This window comes from Suhomyces tanzawaensis (genome assembly GCF_001661415.1).
Source record: "Suhomyces tanzawaensis NRRL Y-17324 unplaced genomic scaffold CANTAscaffold_7, whole genome shotgun sequence".
NCBI lineage: Eukaryota > Fungi > Ascomycota > Pichiomycetes > Serinales > Debaryomycetaceae > Suhomyces > Suhomyces tanzawaensis.
In genome coordinates this window covers 486,169-504,471 of record NW_017963642.1, presented here as the reverse complement: position 1 = coordinate 504,471, position 18,303 = coordinate 486,169, and the positions used below count along the sequence as shown (strand labels likewise).

At 47.4% G+C, this 18,303-nt stretch overlaps 11 protein-coding genes across 11 annotated transcripts; 7 read left to right on the top strand and 4 right to left on the bottom strand.

Annotated features, from left to right (window-relative positions):
• Positions 1–131: 131 nt before the first annotated feature.
• Positions 132–1,037, top strand: CANTADRAFT_55477 (uncharacterized protein; the record flags this gene model as incomplete). The annotated part of the gene is made up of 1 exon (XM_020210450.1): positions 132–1,037. One exon carries the CDS (start codon positions 132–134, stop codon positions 1,035–1,037), a length of 906 nt encoding a protein of 301 aa, XP_020062528.1.
• Positions 1,038–1,736: 699 nt separating this feature from the next.
• CANTADRAFT_7877 (uncharacterized protein) lies at positions 1,737–2,336 on the bottom strand (the record flags this gene model as incomplete). The annotated part of the gene is made up of 1 exon (XM_020211200.1): positions 1,737–2,336. The coding sequence occupies one exon, from the start codon at positions 2,334–2,336 to the stop codon at positions 1,737–1,739; it is 600 nt and encodes a 199-aa protein (XP_020062527.1).
• Positions 2,337–3,343: 1,007 nt separating this feature from the next.
• CANTADRAFT_308060 (uncharacterized protein) lies at positions 3,344–5,075 on the bottom strand. Its single transcript, XM_020208374.1, has one exon. It carries the CDS (start codon positions 4,830–4,832, stop codon positions 3,738–3,740), a length of 1,095 nt encoding a protein of 364 aa, XP_020062526.1. The 5' UTR covers positions 4,833–5,075; the 3' UTR covers positions 3,344–3,737.
• Positions 5,076–5,318: 243 nt separating this feature from the next.
• FRS2 (phenylalanine--tRNA ligase subunit alpha) lies at positions 5,319–6,812 on the bottom strand (the record flags this gene model as incomplete). The annotated part of the gene is made up of 1 exon (XM_020206973.1): positions 5,319–6,812. One exon carries the CDS (start codon positions 6,810–6,812, stop codon positions 5,319–5,321), a length of 1,494 nt encoding a protein of 497 aa, XP_020062525.1.
• Positions 6,813–7,656: 844 nt separating this feature from the next.
• Positions 7,657–7,830, top strand: CANTADRAFT_56089 (uncharacterized protein; the record flags this gene model as incomplete). Its single annotated transcript, XM_020210543.1, has 1 exon — positions 7,657–7,830. One exon carries the CDS (start codon positions 7,657–7,659, stop codon positions 7,828–7,830), a length of 174 nt encoding a protein of 57 aa, XP_020062524.1.
• Positions 7,831–9,175: 1,345 nt separating this feature from the next.
• On the top strand, positions 9,176–11,605 carry CANTADRAFT_55852 (uncharacterized protein; the record flags this gene model as incomplete). The annotated part of the gene is made up of 2 exons (XM_020210503.1): positions 9,176–10,240; positions 10,403–11,605. The coding sequence occupies 2 exons, from the start codon at positions 9,176–9,178 to the stop codon at positions 11,603–11,605; spliced, it is 2,268 nt and encodes a 755-aa protein (XP_020062523.1).
• A 406-nt stretch (positions 11,606–12,011) lies between these two features.
• MGM101 (Mgm101p) lies at positions 12,012–12,727 on the top strand (the record flags this gene model as incomplete). The annotated part of the gene is made up of 2 exons (XM_020211870.1): positions 12,012–12,045; positions 12,075–12,727. The coding sequence occupies 2 exons, from the start codon at positions 12,012–12,014 to the stop codon at positions 12,725–12,727; spliced, it is 687 nt and encodes a 228-aa protein (XP_020062522.1).
• Positions 12,728–12,807: 80 nt separating this feature from the next.
• CANTADRAFT_308000 (uncharacterized protein) lies at positions 12,808–13,676 on the bottom strand. The gene has a single exon (XM_020208373.1). The coding sequence runs from the start codon at positions 13,498–13,500 to the stop codon at positions 12,889–12,891; it is 612 nt and encodes a 203-aa protein (XP_020062521.1). The 5' UTR covers positions 13,501–13,676; the 3' UTR covers positions 12,808–12,888.
• Positions 13,677–13,853: 177 nt separating this feature from the next.
• On the top strand, positions 13,854–14,363 carry TOM20 (Tom20p; the record flags this gene model as incomplete). The annotated part of the gene is made up of 1 exon (XM_020210480.1): positions 13,854–14,363. The coding sequence occupies one exon, from the start codon at positions 13,854–13,856 to the stop codon at positions 14,361–14,363; it is 510 nt and encodes a 169-aa protein (XP_020062520.1).
• An 866-nt stretch (positions 14,364–15,229) lies between these two features.
• Positions 15,230–16,672, top strand: EXG2 (glucan exo-1,3-beta-glucosidase; the record flags this gene model as incomplete). Its single annotated transcript, XM_020211869.1, has 2 exons — positions 15,230–15,280; positions 15,323–16,672. 2 exons carry the CDS (start codon positions 15,230–15,232, stop codon positions 16,670–16,672), a joined length of 1,401 nt encoding a protein of 466 aa, XP_020062519.1.
• Positions 16,673–16,834: 162 nt separating this feature from the next.
• HOM6 (homoserine dehydrogenase) lies at positions 16,835–18,303 on the top strand. The gene has a single exon (XM_020208375.1). It carries the CDS (start codon positions 17,060–17,062, stop codon positions 18,140–18,142), a length of 1,083 nt encoding a protein of 360 aa, XP_020062518.1. The 5' UTR covers positions 16,835–17,059; the 3' UTR covers positions 18,143–18,303.

The following is an 18,303-nucleotide window of genomic DNA, read 5'->3' as shown; positions in this document are numbered from 1 at the left end:
ATCGCGGACAATGTCCGTACTGTATAATACATGTACTTTTTCTGGTATCACCGTAATAGTCCGCGCCAGGCACCATTGCAAACTCCACTGAACCACAACCACCCGCTGGCTCCATCTTCGGCTCCACAGCAATGAAGGCACTCTTGGAATTCCAGGACCATCTCCAGAAGTCGAGGCGAATAGTGGCATTGGTGGGGGCAGGATTGTCGGTGTCGTCAGGACTTCCCACCTACCGAGGCACTCAGGGCCTCTGGAAGAACTTCAACATGATTGACCTTGCCACGCCAGACGCATTCTACATCGATCCAGGGTTGGTGTGGCAGTTCTACTCGTGGCGACGGTTCAATGCCCTCAAGGCAAAACCCAATAAGGGCCACCAGGCAGTGTCGCAATTGGCCCAAATCAAGGGAAACGACTACATCACCATCACCCAGAACGTTGACGGACTCCAGTCTCGTAGTGGCCACCCCAAGCATAACTTGTATGAAATCCATGGGTCGTTGTTCGAATTGAAGTGCACCAGTTTCACCTGCAATTACACCGACAGAGACAACTTCACCAATCCGTTGACTCCCGCCTTGGCCGACACCGAGTACGAATACGACAGCAAGCGCAAGAGGCGAGACTTGGATACCGACCAGAGCATATCGCCCCAGTTCCGCCCTGTCAAGGAGCTCGCCGAGCTGGACCTTCCCAGCTGTCCAGCATGCAACGAATTACTTCGACCAGGCGTGGTATGGTTTGGCGAGTCGTTGCTGTTGCTGGTGATCGATCAGATTGACAACTTCATAGAAGAGGACCATGTCGACTTGGTGTTGGTGATAGGCACCAGTGGCACCGTGTACCCTGCCAACAGCTATGTGGATAGAATTAAGCTGAAGGGAGGCAAGGTGGCAGTGTTCAACACAGACATCGACCAAGACGTTTTAGAGGGCAAAGTTTCCAACACGTGGGGGTTCAAAGGAGATGCTGCTGAAACCTTACCGTTGGCCTTGAAGCCTTTGCTCGAGAAGAACCCAGCGAGCACCACCATATGATGGTGAATGGCAGCAAAACCCATCCTGACCACATCTACAATAGAAACTCCAAGCTAATGTGGATGACCAAATCGTGGAGGAAACAGAGAAGGGCTGGTTTTTGACAAAGGGAATTGTCCAGATGTGGGAGGGCGTACTCGTCAGGTCAGGTATGCCTAATTTCCGGAAAGGAAAGGGATACATTGAGAGATTAAGGACTTCAAGGTAGTCCAGAAGGACAATTCAGTTCGAATTGACTCAAATACAAGCACACTTCACTAGAATTGAAGATGTTCCACTACCCCAAGGGACTACAGATCGAGTTGTACTGGACAACACTTCATCCATAGAGTTTTAGGAGCTCAAGAACACTTCCCCTAGTTCAGGAGACTCAAGGACACTAGGTCTAATGGAATTCTTTCCCACCCTCCTACATCGTTCTGAGTACCATTATTACAAGACCTATATATCTATATAACATAGCTGGGCTATGTGGTCGCCAGGGAAGTAAAAGACGGGAAACGCCGAACATCGCACCAGCAACTCGGGCTGCCCTTGCAAGGAAACAGAATCATACAATCACCAGGAAGATACGATGAACCAATAAAGTAATTAGGAGAATTGAACTGTAGCGGATGGAAATTGGTCGTAGGCGCGTGAATGGTGGCTTGCCACAAGATGATGAAGTTGACCAGAGACATCTCGTTCCAGTCCGGCAAATCACCGGTAGAAGATGAAGTCCTCAAAGCCTTTGAGGGGGTCGAAGTCGTCAATGTCGTCCCTGGCGTCCTCCAAGAAAGACCCGTCTTCAAATTCGTAGTCCACTAGCGAAAACGACAAATCGGCGGCACTAGCCATGGGGCAGAACGTTTCGGAGGAAGTATGAGAAAAGAGGGAGGCGTGTGATGCACTAGATACGTCAGACAGGAGAGACGTTGCTGACGATGTGGACACCTTCCGTGTTTTTTCCTCTGGGGGCGTGCTTTCCAGACCCTTTTTCTTGGAGGGTTTCTCGAATTGGGCAAAGGTGTCAATGGAAGCGATGGTTACGAACGGTTTCAACGGGGGACGGGACTGAGAGCTGGAGCCCCAGGCCTTGGTACCCTGGAACGCATAGGAAAAGATGTCGTTGCTGTGCTTCTTCTTGGGCTTGGATACCCTGGACTTGTCCAGGGCCACTGTGTGATTCCTTGTGGCGTTTCGCAACCAGGGACTGGGCGAAGCCACGGATAAGGGAGAGTGGAGGGAGGGTGACAGGACCAGTGGCGCGGCAACAACGCCAAAGTCCCAGTCCCAGGAATAGTCGAGGTTGGAATCCATGGTGATGGATATTCTGCCAGGGGGGCGGTGTGTTTATATACCCCTTCTTTCATGGATGCTATATATAACGCCGGCATCATCGAGATTGCACGGTCGCCATGTTACCAAGCCTTCCTCATACGCTCGATAACGGCGGGAGCCAGTATCGGGGTATTTCCCCAATGGGGCATATTGCAGGCATTGTCGTGGTTAGAAAATAGTGTCCCCTGCACGGGCTTGGCCCCGAGGTATGCAAAGGGGGGGACAGCGACGGAATTGTGCCGATCAATTATTGTTCCTGACTATATTATATGCCATCACAGGAGTGGTTCGCTTACAATTTTCTGGGGGGAATGTGATAATAGAGGTAATAGAGGTGCCTTTCACATTGATCTTGCGGAGCGGAGTAACGTGCTCGGGGCACAACCTATTTCATGATGATATTTTATTGTCAGCAAACCGCATCCTTCGGTGCTGGGGTTGTGTTATCAACACACCAGCGAACATGGGTTTTTTTGGGTTGCAAGGTCATAACCGTCCATGGCCCACCGTCACTCATTGGCACGGTCATTCCGGTGTCAGCAACCTTATGTACCGAACCACCTTACGATCTAGTTGGAAAACGGCGTTCTAATTGACGCCAGATCGCCCCTGCGATTGTGCTGGCGCGCAATCGGGCATCTGGCTGCGTTTCAGCTCCTTCTCTCACGTCCGCATATGCGGTGTGCGGATTTAGATGGTTTGGTGGCCTCCATTGTCGATCCTGCTATGGGGCTCTGGAGGATTGTCTCCATCTGGTCCGCTGGTCCCTGCTCCGTCATCCTATCCGCCCACCCGCTGATACCGGCGGTGTTTCCCAAAAAGCCCACCTGCCCCTCCCCACCTCCCCTGAATCGGCCCCACTTAGCCTAACTCAAAATTGCTTGTCGCAATATTCTTATCGTGGAATCCCTTTGCTTTGTCTATTGTATCGACTATAAAGACCCTCTGCAACCGTGGCAGAAATTTCACTAACAATAGCCCATAATAAATAGTAAGCTGACCCCATTCCATCGCCTGGAATCTTGCTGGTTTCACCAACAGTCAGGAGCGTACTCGTACTCCTCCCGTATGCTCGCATTCTCTCTTCTCTACCGATCTCCGCCTGCTGTCATCTCCAACCACATCTGGCCCGTCATCCCACCGGACTCTCCCTGGATCACGCCTATACTTAACACACTCGCGGCTCATGATCCCATCCCCTTCCACGCCTACACATTATGGTCCGATTGTATGGGTCCACAATTACATTATTTTGGTCCTCAGCGAATATGTTCCAAGGGTTATATGTACATTATTTGCATCAACTTCCCACGCCTATGGTGGAATGTAGCCAAAAGTCAAACCATACATCCAAATGTCTCGCCCGAGTCCAAATCGCCGCTACCTGTTGAGCAACTCCTCGTCATATTTATCTCTTATCACCCGCTGTGGTGTCTGAGATTCCTCGGGAGGGATGCCTAGCTCAACATTGGCATCCACTAACAATTGGTTGATAAGCCACAATTGTCTTTTCTCTTGCACGCACTTCTCGAGCTGCTCGCTCACAATTTGGTTAATGCGGTTTGCAGTATGAAGTTGGTTTTCCATCTGCGTGTACACCCGTTTGAGCTCGTCCACATTGGCATGTTCCAAGCTCTCGGTGTGGAGTTTTTTGTACTGTCTCTTGATTCCATCGCTGTCTTTTTCGATATGGTCGTGGAACTGCTGGTTATAGAGAGCGAGCTCTTCTTCTTGGTCGTCCTCCTCTCCCCCACTGCGCTCAAGCCTCTCCCACAATTTCTGCCTCCTGATAATATTCATGTTATGGGTGGGCGCAAGACCTGGTCCAAATAGTAAGCTTTTATTTTCCACGAAATTCTTATACCTTAAACTGGCGACTTTGTGCTGCTTGAAGTCAAGGGGTAATTTGTACAACGTCCGAACCGGAACTTCGGTGGATTCTGCCAACTTGCGTTTCTTAGTGCTGTCTTCATGATCTTCTGTTCCGGCAACCCCATTCAACACGCCCACAAACTTATTGCCGAACCACCAAGGGCTCTTCAACTCGTAATTCTGCTCGATTATTTTCAAGAGCTCTCCTTCAGACTTGTTCTCCACACTTTTGGCCTTGTATACTGCCTCTCTTAGCGTTTGTAACTCGTGGACAGATTTGACGTGCTTGGCCAACTGGTCAGGACGACTGAATCTCTCGTCACACTCAGGTAACGGGCACGCAAGCTCTTCGAAGATATGACTTTGACAATGAATACGGAGTGTATCCTTGGACTCTTGTTCGACTCCGTACTTTTCACACCCTGTCCACTTGCACTTGGCCTCGTCCTCCAGGGACAAATGGCTCGATTCGAGGTGGGATACCAAAGAGGGCGTGTTGGCGAACACGCCGGGACAGCTATTCCAGTGACATTTCCAGGTGCTGGTGCCAGGCGTTATTGATGGAGCGACCGCTGCAGACTGTGAAAGCTCCGCTTGTGACATCTGGACGGGCCGATTATATGGTGATGATGGCGTATGGGTATGCAAAGCTGATGGCAGAATCGTCGGACTCTCTTGGCGTGTGCAGTTCCTGTAGGGAAGATTGATCGAATGGTGAAGATGGTCGTGCACGTGCCGAAGCCTACAGGTTGCCGCAAAAGCCGGCTTGAGCTGGCGAAGCCACCCTTCCCTGTCAGAAGCAGCCCCGTACCCCTGAAAGTATCGCTCGTGTAGGACGCCGAGTGCAAGACTTTTCTACGCATTTCTACTGGCTCAATTGGCAAATGCCTCAACAAGGTGGCCAATCGTAAAAGCGGTGGAAATTGACGCAAAATTAACAAAATATGAGCTCAGTTTCAAAATTTCCCCAAACTGGGCCATTTCTTAAACCTATTGCAGATACGCGGCCATCAACATAGGCGTCAAATTTAAGTTGCTATTTATTATCCAATATGTATGAGAGAGGGAGGTTTTCTATGAAATTAATGTTTAAACCAAAGCTTCGTCTAATCTGGCAGCGGGGTTGGTTTCGATGAAATCCAAGGAAACCTTGTGTCCCAACAATTCTCTGATGTTGGAGACTCCGTACTTAATCATGGTAGGTCTTTCTAAAGAAAGACCCCAACCCAAGACACGTAAGTTCTTTGGTAAGCCCATGGACTCCAACATTTCTGGTCTGAACATACCGGAGTTACCAATTTCAACCCACTTGCCTAATCCCTTGTGGTAGGCGAAAATTTCCAAAGATGGCTCGGTGTATGGGTTGTAGGCAGCCTTGAATCTCAAGCCGTTGACACCCATCTTGCCGAAGAAATCTTCCATGAAACCAATCAAGTCACCCAAAGTGATGTCGTAACCAGCCAACACACCTTCAACTTGGTGGAATTCGGCCAAGTGGGTAGCATCAACGGCTTCGTTACGGAAAACTCTATCGATGGAGAAAAGTCTGCATGGCTTAGGGTCCTTGGCCAACTTGTGCAACATAGCGGAAGAAATGGCAGTTGTGTGAGTTCTCAAAACCATTCTTAAAGATTCGTCTTCCTTCCATGGGTATCTGTAACCAATGGAGCCGTACTTACCTTCTTGATGGACCTTTCTAATGTTGTCCCAGTATTCCATGTCTTCTGGCTTTCCAGCCTTGACTGGATCTTTCAAGTAGAAAGTATCTTGTAAATCTCTGGCAGGATGCTGTTGAGGAACGAATAAGGTGTCGAAGTTCCAGAAACCAGTTTCGACGTACTGGTTGGATGGCATTTCAGTGAAGCCCATGGAGAAGAAGATTTGTCTGAATTCTTCTCTCACCTTCATCAATGGATGTAATGCACCAGATTGTGGGTAGACACCTTCGGAGTTGAAGTTGTAAGGCTTGAATTCAGCGTCCTTCCACGAACCGTTGGCCACCATCTCAGCAGTGATATCGGTTTCGTAACTCTTGATTTCCAAGGCGAACTTGGCGGCCTTTTCGACCTTGTAACCGACAATCTTTACCAATGTGATCAACTTTCTCTTCTTCAACTCAGTTAATTCCTTCTTGTCTTCCAAGGAACCAGTTTCCTTGATTGTCTTCAATTCTTCCAACACTATATCTTGGGGCAATTTGTCCACCTTGGCGACCAACTTGTCGCCATCTTTGCTCAACCACTTGTTCTTGAACGCCTTACCTTGGCCGACGAGACCAATAGGACCCAACTTGGCCTTCAAGTCATTGATGGTCAAGGTCTCCAAGGACTTCAATACCTCATCGACAACTTGGATTTCGGGGGTGGCACCGTTGGTGACGAAAGATTCAGCTTCTGGGGTGAGGTTCCATTGGTCGATTTCAATCTTGGAGAATGTGATCATTTCCTTGGCCCATAACGAGGTCAAGTTGGAGTGTAAGGTATTGGCGTCGATGTCGGCGAATTCGGGGACCTGTAAGGTGTTTTCAATGACACCATTGGAGTCGTGGACTTTCTTCAATATGCTCAACTGTAAATCGGACATTGTGGGTTATGCGGAGCCTTGGTCTATGATTGTACTGGTGTGAAGATCTGCTCTGGCTATGATTCATACACCCGAAAAAAATTCAACGTTAGTGCTGAGATATACGGCCTGGAGGGACTGGAGTAAATCACAGCCCATGCCCGCAGGATGTCGAGAAAATGTCGCGGAGTGGCCCATGTCGCAACTCCCTCGTCTAGGTCACAAGCCACCCCCACGAACACCAGCCCCTGCTCCAGGTTGAATTGTCGCCCGTGACGAAGTTCGCCCAGCATTACCACCATACAACAGCACATCATCTATAGTTATATTTAGCCCTCCCATCTCTTGGCCTGTCTCGTCGTCGTCATTTTCTTCCAGCTGCGCCGGCAGACGCACCTTGTGCATGAGCAAGCTTCTTTCGCAGTAACATTGCCAGGCCTTCCCAGCCACCAGAAGTGACCATGGGCCTGTTTGGAAGCTGAATGTGCCACGCTTGCTTGTTGGCTGTTAGCCACATGGTACCTAGACGGGCGCCCCGCAACCGTCGCCGCGGGGGGCCCTGCGCAGCGCCGTAATGTCCCCTGGGGATGCTGGAACCGTCAACCGGCACTTTGACACCCTGGGTGGTTCTAGACACCAGCCAACTAGCCCACCAGGATATGCACGTCCTGGGCTTGTCCCGAGACCACCAGTAGGGCACCGGTACGTATACGCATGCAATTGCCATTTATAGCAACTTGCTTGATTCTTGCTATTGTCGAAGGCCGAGGAATGATGGCGTGCGGCTAAGCAAGGAATGCAATGGGGCTGGCCCCAACTATAAATTCTAGGCGATCCCCATGGATTACTGGCCTCAACAACAATCATGCCTGTGACCTGTTCCGATATCTTCAAGCTCATATTCGCCATCATCTTGCCACCTTTGGGTGTCTTCTTGGAAAGAGGCTGCAGCTCGTCCTTCTTCATCAACATCATCTTGACCATCTTAGGTTACATTCCTGGTATTATCCACGCGGTGTATGTGATTGCGCGATACTAGGCGGCGCGAGGCTAGCAGGGCTAGCACATAGGTGAGATCCATTCACAGGCCTTTGGCCTCCCGTTGGTCTGTTAGATGTCGATTGTCGATTTTAGTTCTGAAATAGCAATAAACATATCTCGATACTTTTTGTAGTCAATGCGCATGGAAGAGCGATGGGCTACTGCTGACCTGCAATGGGTGGGCGATGGGCTGCGATGGGCCCATACAGGTGTTGTATTATGTATGAAAGCTAATACATTTGCGTTTATTCACATGGCTAGAGTAAGATATGATGAAACAATTAAAATGCGGTGAGTTTCTCTTGCACCATTCATACCATCAATAATGTATAGAATAGACGGCTATATCTTCTTGGGTAAGAGGTACCATCGTGCCAATCATGATTGCAAGACACCGTAGGGTCTGGTTACGAGTCGGTGTCATGTGGCTAGTGCGTCTGACAGAAGAAACATCCCAACTTCACTATCAGGGAAGTGCCACACGGGTGCAAAAGATGTAGCGTGGGTGCCTGGAACTAGTCTACCAGGGCTCGGGCTACAACTACAGCAGAACAACGGCCAGACCCCTGAGATTATCACAACTTGGGCCTACGACATAGCCCACACTACGCGCACCGCATGGGGATTCGAAAATGCCTGACGGGCACTGCCAGTTTCGCCCGCTGGGCTGCGCCATACAGCCAAAACAACGGACTTCGACGGGGGGCGCAGAACCGACTGACAATAGGTGTGCTAGACCACCTTTAGATAGTCTATATATAACCCAACCTAACCTAACCTGCTGGTGATGATGTAGTGTGCGGGGAGGTCTCAGCGAACGTCTCCACAGCAATCCTTGCTGGGATTGCTGACATCTGCAAACTAAAATTTGCGGTGATCACCCGACAATCGTCCTCGACTAGTACCTCGCGTCACGGTTGTATTAGGTGCTTTGTGCGCGCGAGCTGGGGAGAACTGGCCTCTAAGCCTGCACCGGGATTCAGCCCCCATCTAATCTTGGGGCCCTGCACCTCATTCACCGGTCCCAGCACCACCAGAGTCACCAAGCCCAAGCCCCCCAACTGGCTCCCCGGCCCAAGCCCCCGGGCCTGAGCCGACGTTCCCAGCCTTCTCTCACCACCAGTTAGATCTCGTGTGACGAACAGTGCCATCTGCTCAAGCCATGCACAGTAGCACTTGCCAGCACAAAACATAGTTAGTTGCTAGCACTGGCATAAATGCGTTATGCACCCACGGAGTAGTGGATCTGGGGTCTCACTCCACGCCAAAATCGTAGCGCCCATTACTAATATATAAGAATCAATCAGACGCGAATCTGCCCCAGTCCATCGCTAGCTACATCCATGACGTTTGTAACGCTCAGCACCCGTTTCATAACAGGATGCTTCCTCCTAGTCATCACCGTCAACGTCTTCTACTTCCGCAAGATATACAACCTCGAGGAACAGCGCCTCCGCGACCTCGAGCTCCAGCATCTCCACTCCCAGAGCTTTGAGGACTACATTCCCGATGCTCAGATCGAGTACCCACCAGACTCGCCCTACCAAGAGTTGGACCCTGACCAGAAGGTGGCGTTCCTCCTCCACAGCGTCCAAGCCGAATCCAACAGCTTCCATGACAACAGCGCCTACCACCTGGCAGAGTTCTCCCCCAAAGAGGTGGAAACATCCGAGTTGTTGTATGACCCACGTGTGACGTTTTCCGTGTACCTCCACCACCTATTGCATGGCGATGGCAACACCAGTGTGCCGTTTGCGTGGTCGGACTGGGTCGACTTGACAGTGCTCAACCAGGAGTTGGACAAGCTGGACTCGTCGAAGTTGACCTGCTCGTGGCTCCAGTCCAAGGTCAACAAGCCCACCAACCACCCCGACTTCTGCATCAACAAACAGGACTTATCCCAAGAACAGATTGACGCCATCGGCTTGCCCTTTGAGCAGCTTCCAGGCTTCATCGTCACGAAGTCCCCCCAAAACAAGATCCCCAATGAACAGAGCATCATGCAGGCCAAGGGCCACTTGTTGACAAGCGCAGAATTGCCCATAAAGTTGGTTTTTCTTACCTCTTCTGGAACTTACCAGTTGGATGTGCAAAATGACAGAAAAGACATTTATCGTTCAGGCATGCTCGACAATTACTTGCAACAACGCGGCTTGAGTGACGAGAAGAAGGTGAAGTTCACCCCCCGCGATATAATGAAGGAATTGACTAAAAAAGTCAAACCCAAGCAGCAAGACACAAATAATCCAGTATATGCCAAGGCACCCCACGGAGGATCTCGGGAATTCAATCTAACCCCTGAAATGTTCCATTACAGCCAAGAAGACGTGGAAGCCCAGATCCACGAATATCAAGAAATCATGAAAGAAACCACTCGGATACCGAGAAGCGAAGCCTTCGCAAAGCTCGTGGATGAATGGGATAAGAGACTGCCAAAGAAATCGAAAAAAGATATTCAGGCACTAGTCCACGATTTGCAACAGCTGAATAACAAGAGAGATATTTACCCGCAATCTTTACCTGGTCCAGATGATTCCCAGTCTGGAAGTGAAGATAATATCGAGGAAGAGTCTTTCAACTACGAGAAACTCTCGAAACAAGAACTAAATCACTATCAAGGTCTAGTTGGTGCTAATCGTTACTCCAATGACGATGAGCCAGTATACTACAAGCTAGCAACCTTGTACCTTGATGAGGAGAACCAAGATAATGGATGGCATTACGAATGGAGGTTCTTCAATGGGGCTTTCAAGTACATGAAAGATAAAACCTGGACTCAGAAGCAATTAGCGGCCAGAGAAAAAATTATCTTAGAAAGACTATTGAGAAATTGGTTCAAGTTCAGCAAGGAGATGGGAATCGTTTCATGGATCTCACATGGCCCATTATTAGCCTGGTACTGGAATGGTTTTATGTTCCCATTTGACATCGATATCGATATTCAAATGCCAATTGCAGAATTAAACAAACTTACCAAGAACCACAACATGACCTTGGTGATCGAAGATGTTGAGGATGGTTTTGGCAAGTACCTTATCGATTGTTCCACCTATCTTCATCATAGAGACATTTCAGGAAAAGGCAACTACATCGATGCTAGATTCATCGATGTTGATAGTGGTGTGTACATAGATATCACTGCACTCAGTAAGAACAATGAAATTCCACCACCTGAGTATAATAGTCTCATAAAGGAGAAGACGGCTAAAGGAGAGCTGGTCGAATTATACATGGATAGAAGAAAACACTGGATGAACTTTGAGAAGTTGAATCTGTTGAGATTAACGATGATAGACGCAGTCCCCGTTTATGTTCCAAATGACATAATGTCCATGCTAAACTTCGAGTACTCACAAGGTACCACGGCATATTACTTCAATCATTACTTCTATGTTCCTATTATTCGTCTTTGGTTACCAGAAGGCAAAATTATCAAAATTTTTGAACAAGAAGGCAAATATAGGGACCGGAAAGGAAAAGTTAATGTAAAGAAATTAGTGGGAAGAATCAAAAACATGGATCTTGATGATAAGGTTAGATTATTGGAGTCAGATAAGGAAATCTTGATAGAATATGAAAGAACCAACGAATTTACCTCCATGCACAATTATGAGAAGCTCTACATGATGGACTTTTCCCAACAACTCTCTGTGTTGGATCTTCACAACAACACTGAATACCATCAGCTAACCAGCAGATACGAATTGGGAAGGCCCTTGATGAATAGTTTATTCGCATTCGAATACTATGATAGGGCAGAGGGCAGTGATTAGCATTGGCTGATGCCAGTGAATTAATTTGTTGCATAGGGAATTATGACTAGAGATAGTATATTTGCATTAGACCAAGCATAGCACGGCCTGTGCTTGGTTTACAATAAAAGAATTAGCATTTACACCAGTGACGTAAAACTCTGAAACACAAATTCAAAAACCAGTCGTAGTGATGTTGAATACCGATGGGTGCCTATCGCCTACTACTAGGTTGCACTAATTTCGCTATTGGCTGGGTCTTGCTAGCACTTGCCAGATCACTTGCAGATACTCACTCGGAATAGCACATTCACCTGGCCACGACCCCATACTTATAGCTCATTTACACGGGCACACTTGTAAGCAGACGCCATGTTTCCAAGAATAAGCACAATCTCGAGGCCTGTACTCCAGTGCTCTAAAAGGTATGCCACATTCAAGCTGGCATTCAACACCAAACGGTCCTATACGTCTCCTGTCTATGTTAAAGTGGGAGACAAGACTGCCTCTACTCCAAGTGCAAGCACCAGCGAAGGGTCCAGCACCAGCGAGTCAGTGGATGTGAGTTTCAAGGACTCTCCCATCCAGAGCTCTCCAGCAGAGTCAAACCAGCCCATAAATTGGTCAGATTCCTTCCATGGCTTAGGATCCACTCCGTTCGCGAGAGAAGTTGCAGACATCCTCTTGGCCCCCATTGCTGCTGAAGACATTGAAATCAAGCCTGATGGCTTATTGTATCTTCCTGAAATCAAGTATCGTCGTATCTTGAATCGGGCATTTGGTCCTGGAGGATGGGGGTTGGCCCCCAGAACCGAAAGCTACATCACCCCCAAACAAATCAGCCGAGAATACGCGTTAATTTGCCATGGCAGATTGGTGAGTGTAGCCAGAGGCGAACAAGACTATTTTGGAGGTGAAGAGAAAGTGACCACTGCGTTGGAAGGTTGTAAAAGTAATGCCTTGATGAGATGTTGCAAAGATTTGGGAATCGCCAGTGAGCTCTGGGACCCAAGTTTCATTAGAGACTGGAAGAAAAAGTACTGTGACGAGGTTTTCGCCGAACATGTTACTACCAAGAAGAAGAAGAAGTTGTGGAAGTTGAAAAAGAATAAAACTTTGGATTATCCCTATAAGATTTGTTAAGCCTGTATATATGAAGGAATAAATATTAGATGTACAAAATGCCAGGCCTAACCAGTGACACATCACAAGCGAAGATGATGGCATACACTGGAACCACCATCTAAACATGAAAAAATGACAAGACATGCAAGTAGCCAGATCGAATCGTCTCAACTGACAATTTATGGCTTGAAGATACCTCTACCCGCTCCCAAACTTTCGACAGTTTGACTCAAAGGTCTTCTCTTCCACACGTCCCAGAATTGTTGCTTGTCAAGGACTTCTTCAGTGTTGCCTTCGGCGTATCTAGCGTTTCTACCAGCAGAACTTGGAGATTGGGCCCAGAGAGCGTGATCCACCAAGGCAGTGACAGTTGCACCAGCAATTCCGGTCAAGACTTTGTGCTTGACTGGCATGTTCTTGAATCCAACAGTTAAACAGGCCAAGTTACCGGTACCAACTGCGATGAAGGTGTTCCATCCATCGTTCTTTTCTCTCAAGTTAGTCACAATACCCTTGGTGGCAGTAGCGATGGTAGCGAAACCAACGGCAGTTAATGGCAAGCCCAACTTAAAGGTGGTACGCTTCCATAAGTATAACCAGGCGTAGGCACCAACAGTTGTGTAGAAACCAAACTTGAAGATTTGAGTAGTTTCCTTCTTGGTATCGATTGGGGTCCAAGATGGGTAAGCAGAAGCGTTAGCCAAATTGACAAATGGGGTTGGCCATTTGTTGGTGGAGTCTGGGTAGGTTTTGACTTCAACCTGGCTGTCTTGAGGTTCTTGGGCGGACATATTGGTGGGGTGATTGGTGAAGTTTAGATGGCCAATCAATTTTTATGGATTTGTTGAACGGTAAATACACGTGATCAGAATCACGCTCGATTAGGCACGTGAGTTGTCCATTGGGGGTGAGAAGACGCCAGTAATATAGGCCCCTAAAACCTTCAAGAAACTGGTTACGGAAAAGCCTGAGGCATACAAGATTTAGAAGCAAGCTAGTGCTCTTTTGTGGCGGCCCAATCCGTGTCAACTTCCAATTTGGTGCCACCGTTCGTCTGTCAATGTGTGTCACGTGCCACCATTTAAGAAAAATTTTCATTTATCAGAAATCGACTCGCTAGCTTAACCTTGCTATACTATTCATAATGAACAAGGCCCTCACTATTACTACCATTGCAGCCACCGTCTTCGTCGGTTACGCTGCCTACTTTGACTACCAAAGAAGAAATTCCGCTGAATTCAGAAAGTCTTTGAAGAAGAAGGCCGTCAAGCATGCCAAACTCAGTGAAAAGATAGAAAAGGAAACCAAGAAGTCCAAATTTGAGGCTGTCAAGAAGGCTTTGGAAGAAGACTTGAAGGCTAACCCAGTCCCAGTTGATTTGGCCGAAAAGGAGAACTTCTTCATGCAGCAAGTTGCTTTAGGTGAGCAATTAGCATCTCTTCCAGACCAAAAGATCGAATCGGCCCTTTGTTTCTACAAGGCCTTGGCCGTGTATCCTAACCCAACCGATATCTTGGGTGTCTACCAAAGATCTGTTCCTGAAGACATCTACGAGGTCGTGGTCATGATGATCGCAGCCAAGCCACCTCCAGCTGTGTCCAACGTGTTGAACCCTGAACTTAAGGCTGAAAAGCCAGAAGAAGACTTAGATTAAGCATGTTAATGAACTCTCTTCTGGCCAGGTACCATGTGTACTTTTGATAATGACCCTCATGGCTTGATGACATTCATATCCGCAAAGGTAATAGATGGATTGGGGGACCCAGTCCCCACATAGGCTTCTGTATATATTTTAATCGAAAAACGTATGGCTACACGTAGATTAGATCTGCTCACTTGGGCAGCAAAAAGAACTAGAATTTGGAAACATCCTTCTTGCCATACTCTGGTAAAATCGAGGACAACGGCCATGCAGCAAATTTCCATTGAGAGTAGTAGCAGCCAATCCATGTTTCGTCATGGACTTGTGTATTGCTTCTTAACGGTACTTAAAGCGAGCTTTCTGGCTCCAACCGTCACCATAACTGATTTGCAGCCCAGAACCTCGTGTTTTATCTCACCTATCAAATGCTAGAAAAAGGCACGCATTTGGGGTTGGGTATTGTGTACTGTCTTTATACCTGCCGTCCCTTTGCAAAGTTCGGGTCTCAATTCCAGGATTCCATTCTTCGCTTCATGGAATGCATTTGGATTTTCGGCCCACGACTAAGCAAATATTGCAGCAATAAATGCTCAAGCTAGTTTCAATCCCCAAGCAGTGTCCTGAACTAGCCCAGAATGGTTCCGCATAATGGTTCGGCTACAGTATAGATAGCGAATTGAACAGCTATGCCAGCCATTACGTATCGTCTAGCTATAAATAGCCGAGCACACACCAACAATCAAAACCATCTCACTCCTGGCAGCAGGCTTTGTGTTCCAAAGTCCCCTTACCAACTCCTGTCAGCCACAAGTGATTGTCCGACCAGGCACAGTATAAATAGAGAACCAGTTCGTGAATATCGGTTGCGCAGTACTGACATGAGGTTATTATCCCTCTTAGCCTTGACCCCATTGGTGTCTGCTCTTGCCGTGAAGAATGAGACTATAATCGATACTATCTACGCCTCCAAGAACTACACCAATTCCACCAACTCCAGTTCAGTGCTGATCGAGTCCAATGCCGACGACTTCCAGTATCGAGGAGTTGCGCTTGGGGGCTGGCTCGTCCTCGAGCCATACATCACTCCGTCGTTGTTCGAAGCTTTCAACGGTTCCGAAGTCCCTGTCGATGAGTACCACTTTTGTGAGCAGTTGGGAGAAGAAGAGGCTACCAAGAGATTGAACAAGCACTGGAGCACTTTCTACTCCGAGGATGATTTCAAGGCAATTAAGAGCTATGGGTTGAACATGGTCAGGATTCCCATCGGGTACTGGGCCTTCCAGACCTTGGAATCAGATCCATACGTCGGCGGAGCCCAGAGCTACTTGGACCAAGCCATTCAATGGGCCCAGATGAATGAACTCAAGGTTTGGATCGACTTGCACGGCGTTCCTGGCTCCCAAAATGGATTTGACAACTCGGGACTTCGTGACATAGGATATCCTGGATGGTTCAACAGTACTGAAAATCTCGATCTTACTTACAAGGTGTTGCACCAGATTTTTGTCAAGTACGGTGGTGGAGTGTTTGGTCAAAAATACAAGGACACCATCTTAGGGATTGAGGTAGTTAACGAACCGTTCAGTCCCGTTTTGGGCTTGGATGAAATCGCTGAATTTTACACCACTGCATATGAGGAGGCCAGAAACATCCAGGTCATCAACAACACCATCATTTTCCATGATGCTTTCGCAAGGATTGGTTACTGGAACGAGTTTATGTCTGACAGAAGCCCAACCGGTAACAATACCAATGAAAACTATAATATTTTAATTGACCATCATCACTATGAGGTTTTTGGGGAAGGTGTGAAAAACAACATTACTACTCACTTACAAAATATCGTGAATTACGCCAGTTCCATAGAGGAAGAATTAACTCATCATCCTGCAGTAGTCGGTGAGTGGTCGGCAGCATTAACCGACTGTACCCCTTGGTTAAACGGGATCGGGTTAGGCTCAAGGTACGCTGGTGAACAGCCATACAATTTCAACAAGACCGGAAGTTGTGAGAATATCAATAACTTCCAAAAATGGTCCAAGCAACAGAAGAAGAACTACCGTAAGTTTATTGAGATTCAGCTAGACCAATACACCTCCAAGACTCGTGGATACATTTTCTGGTGCTTTAAGACAGAAGATACCATTGAGTGGGATTTCAAGAGGCTTGTTGAATTGGATTTGATGCCTCAGCCTTTAAACAACTTCACTTACATTGTCAATGGTACCGATACCGATCGCAAGAAGAATATGGGTATGAAAAACGGTGTCAGTGGTTTATTGGCCTTAGCCAACTTGATGCTTCTTGCTATTTTCTTGTAGACATCAAGATATCCCAGACCATATTTGCATAAACTAGTCATACAATAGATATAGAGATTTTCGAATGCCATTAGCATCCAGAAGTTCTACACTACGAATTCACTTACTAGACCGTAGAATGTTTTGGCCGCAATTATTGAGTCATATCGACGATCACGTGTACTCCCCTTCACATATATGGTTATGCTAGTGGAAATCAGCAGCATGAACAGAAGAACCGGGGCAACTCGATAGGTACTATGATATGGTCTTCCTAAGTAATCCTGGCTTTTTTCTGCTTGCTTTTGGTATCAGTAACCATGATTTACTGAATCGGACCCACACGTGACTCACCACCGGTACCGGCGATTTTAGGAGAACTGCCACAGTCTTTTCAACCACTACACCATGGTTAAATCAGTAAATGTGGCCATTATTGGCTCAGGAGTCGTTGGTTCTGCTTTCATCAACCAATTGAAGAACTTGAAGTCTTCCATCAACTTCAACGTTGTCTATCTTGCCAGATCTTCCAAGGAAGCTATCTTTTCCAATGACTACAAGCCTGTCGACTTATCAAACTACAAGACCAGCCCAGCCCAAGCTGTCTTGCCTTTAGGAGACTTGATCAAGTTCTTGACTGGTGCCTCTAGACCAACCATCTTGATTGACAACACTTCCAACGGTGACATTGCAGCCTACTACCCAACCTTCATCAAGCAAGGCATTTCCATTGCTACCCCAAACAAGAAGGCATTCTCTTCAGATTTGAAGACCTGGAATGAAATATTCGAAAGCTCCGAAGCGCCAAACGGTGGTTTGGTGTACCACGAGGCCACTGTTGGTGCCGGTTTGCCAATCATTGGACCATTGGCTGATTTGGTTAGCACCGGTGACAAGGTCGAAAAAATCGAAGGTATTTTCTCTGGTACCTTGTCTTACATCTTTAACGAATTCTCTACCACTGATGCTGGCTCTAACACCAAGTTTTCCGATGTCGTCAAGGTGGCTAAGGAATTAGGTTACACCGAACCAGATCCAAGGGACGACTTGAACGGGTTGGACGTTGCTAGAAAGGTCACCATTTTGGCCAGAATTGCTGGGTTTGAAGTCGAGTCTCCAACCTCGTTCCCAGTCGAGTCATTGATTCCAAAGGCCTTGGAAAGTGTGGAATCTGCTGACGAATTTTTGTCCAAGTTGCCAGATTACGATGCTGACATCCAAAAGATCAAAGAGGAAGCTTTGGCTGAGAACAAGGTGTTAAGATTCGTCGGACAAGTCGACTTCAAGAACAACAAGGTCAGTGTTGAGATTGGTAAGTACGGCTTTGACCATCCTTTTGCTTCTTTGAAGGGAAGTGACAACGTTGTGTCTATCAAGTCCGAAAGATATCCTAATCCTTTGGTTATCCAAGGTGCTGGTGCTGGTGCTGAAGTCACTGCTCACGGTGTCTTGGCTGATGCCCTCAAGATTGCTCAAAGAATTGCCAACTAGGGCCTGTTTTACATATTTGATCAGTTTTTTCGTAATGTACCAGTCAATACATGAAGATGAACCAGGAATAGAACCGTGTCGATTGCGGTAATATCCTCGTAGATTAACTTGCGGAAAGTAAGCCCAATGATTTGGACAGTAGTGAGTAATTGATTAATAAA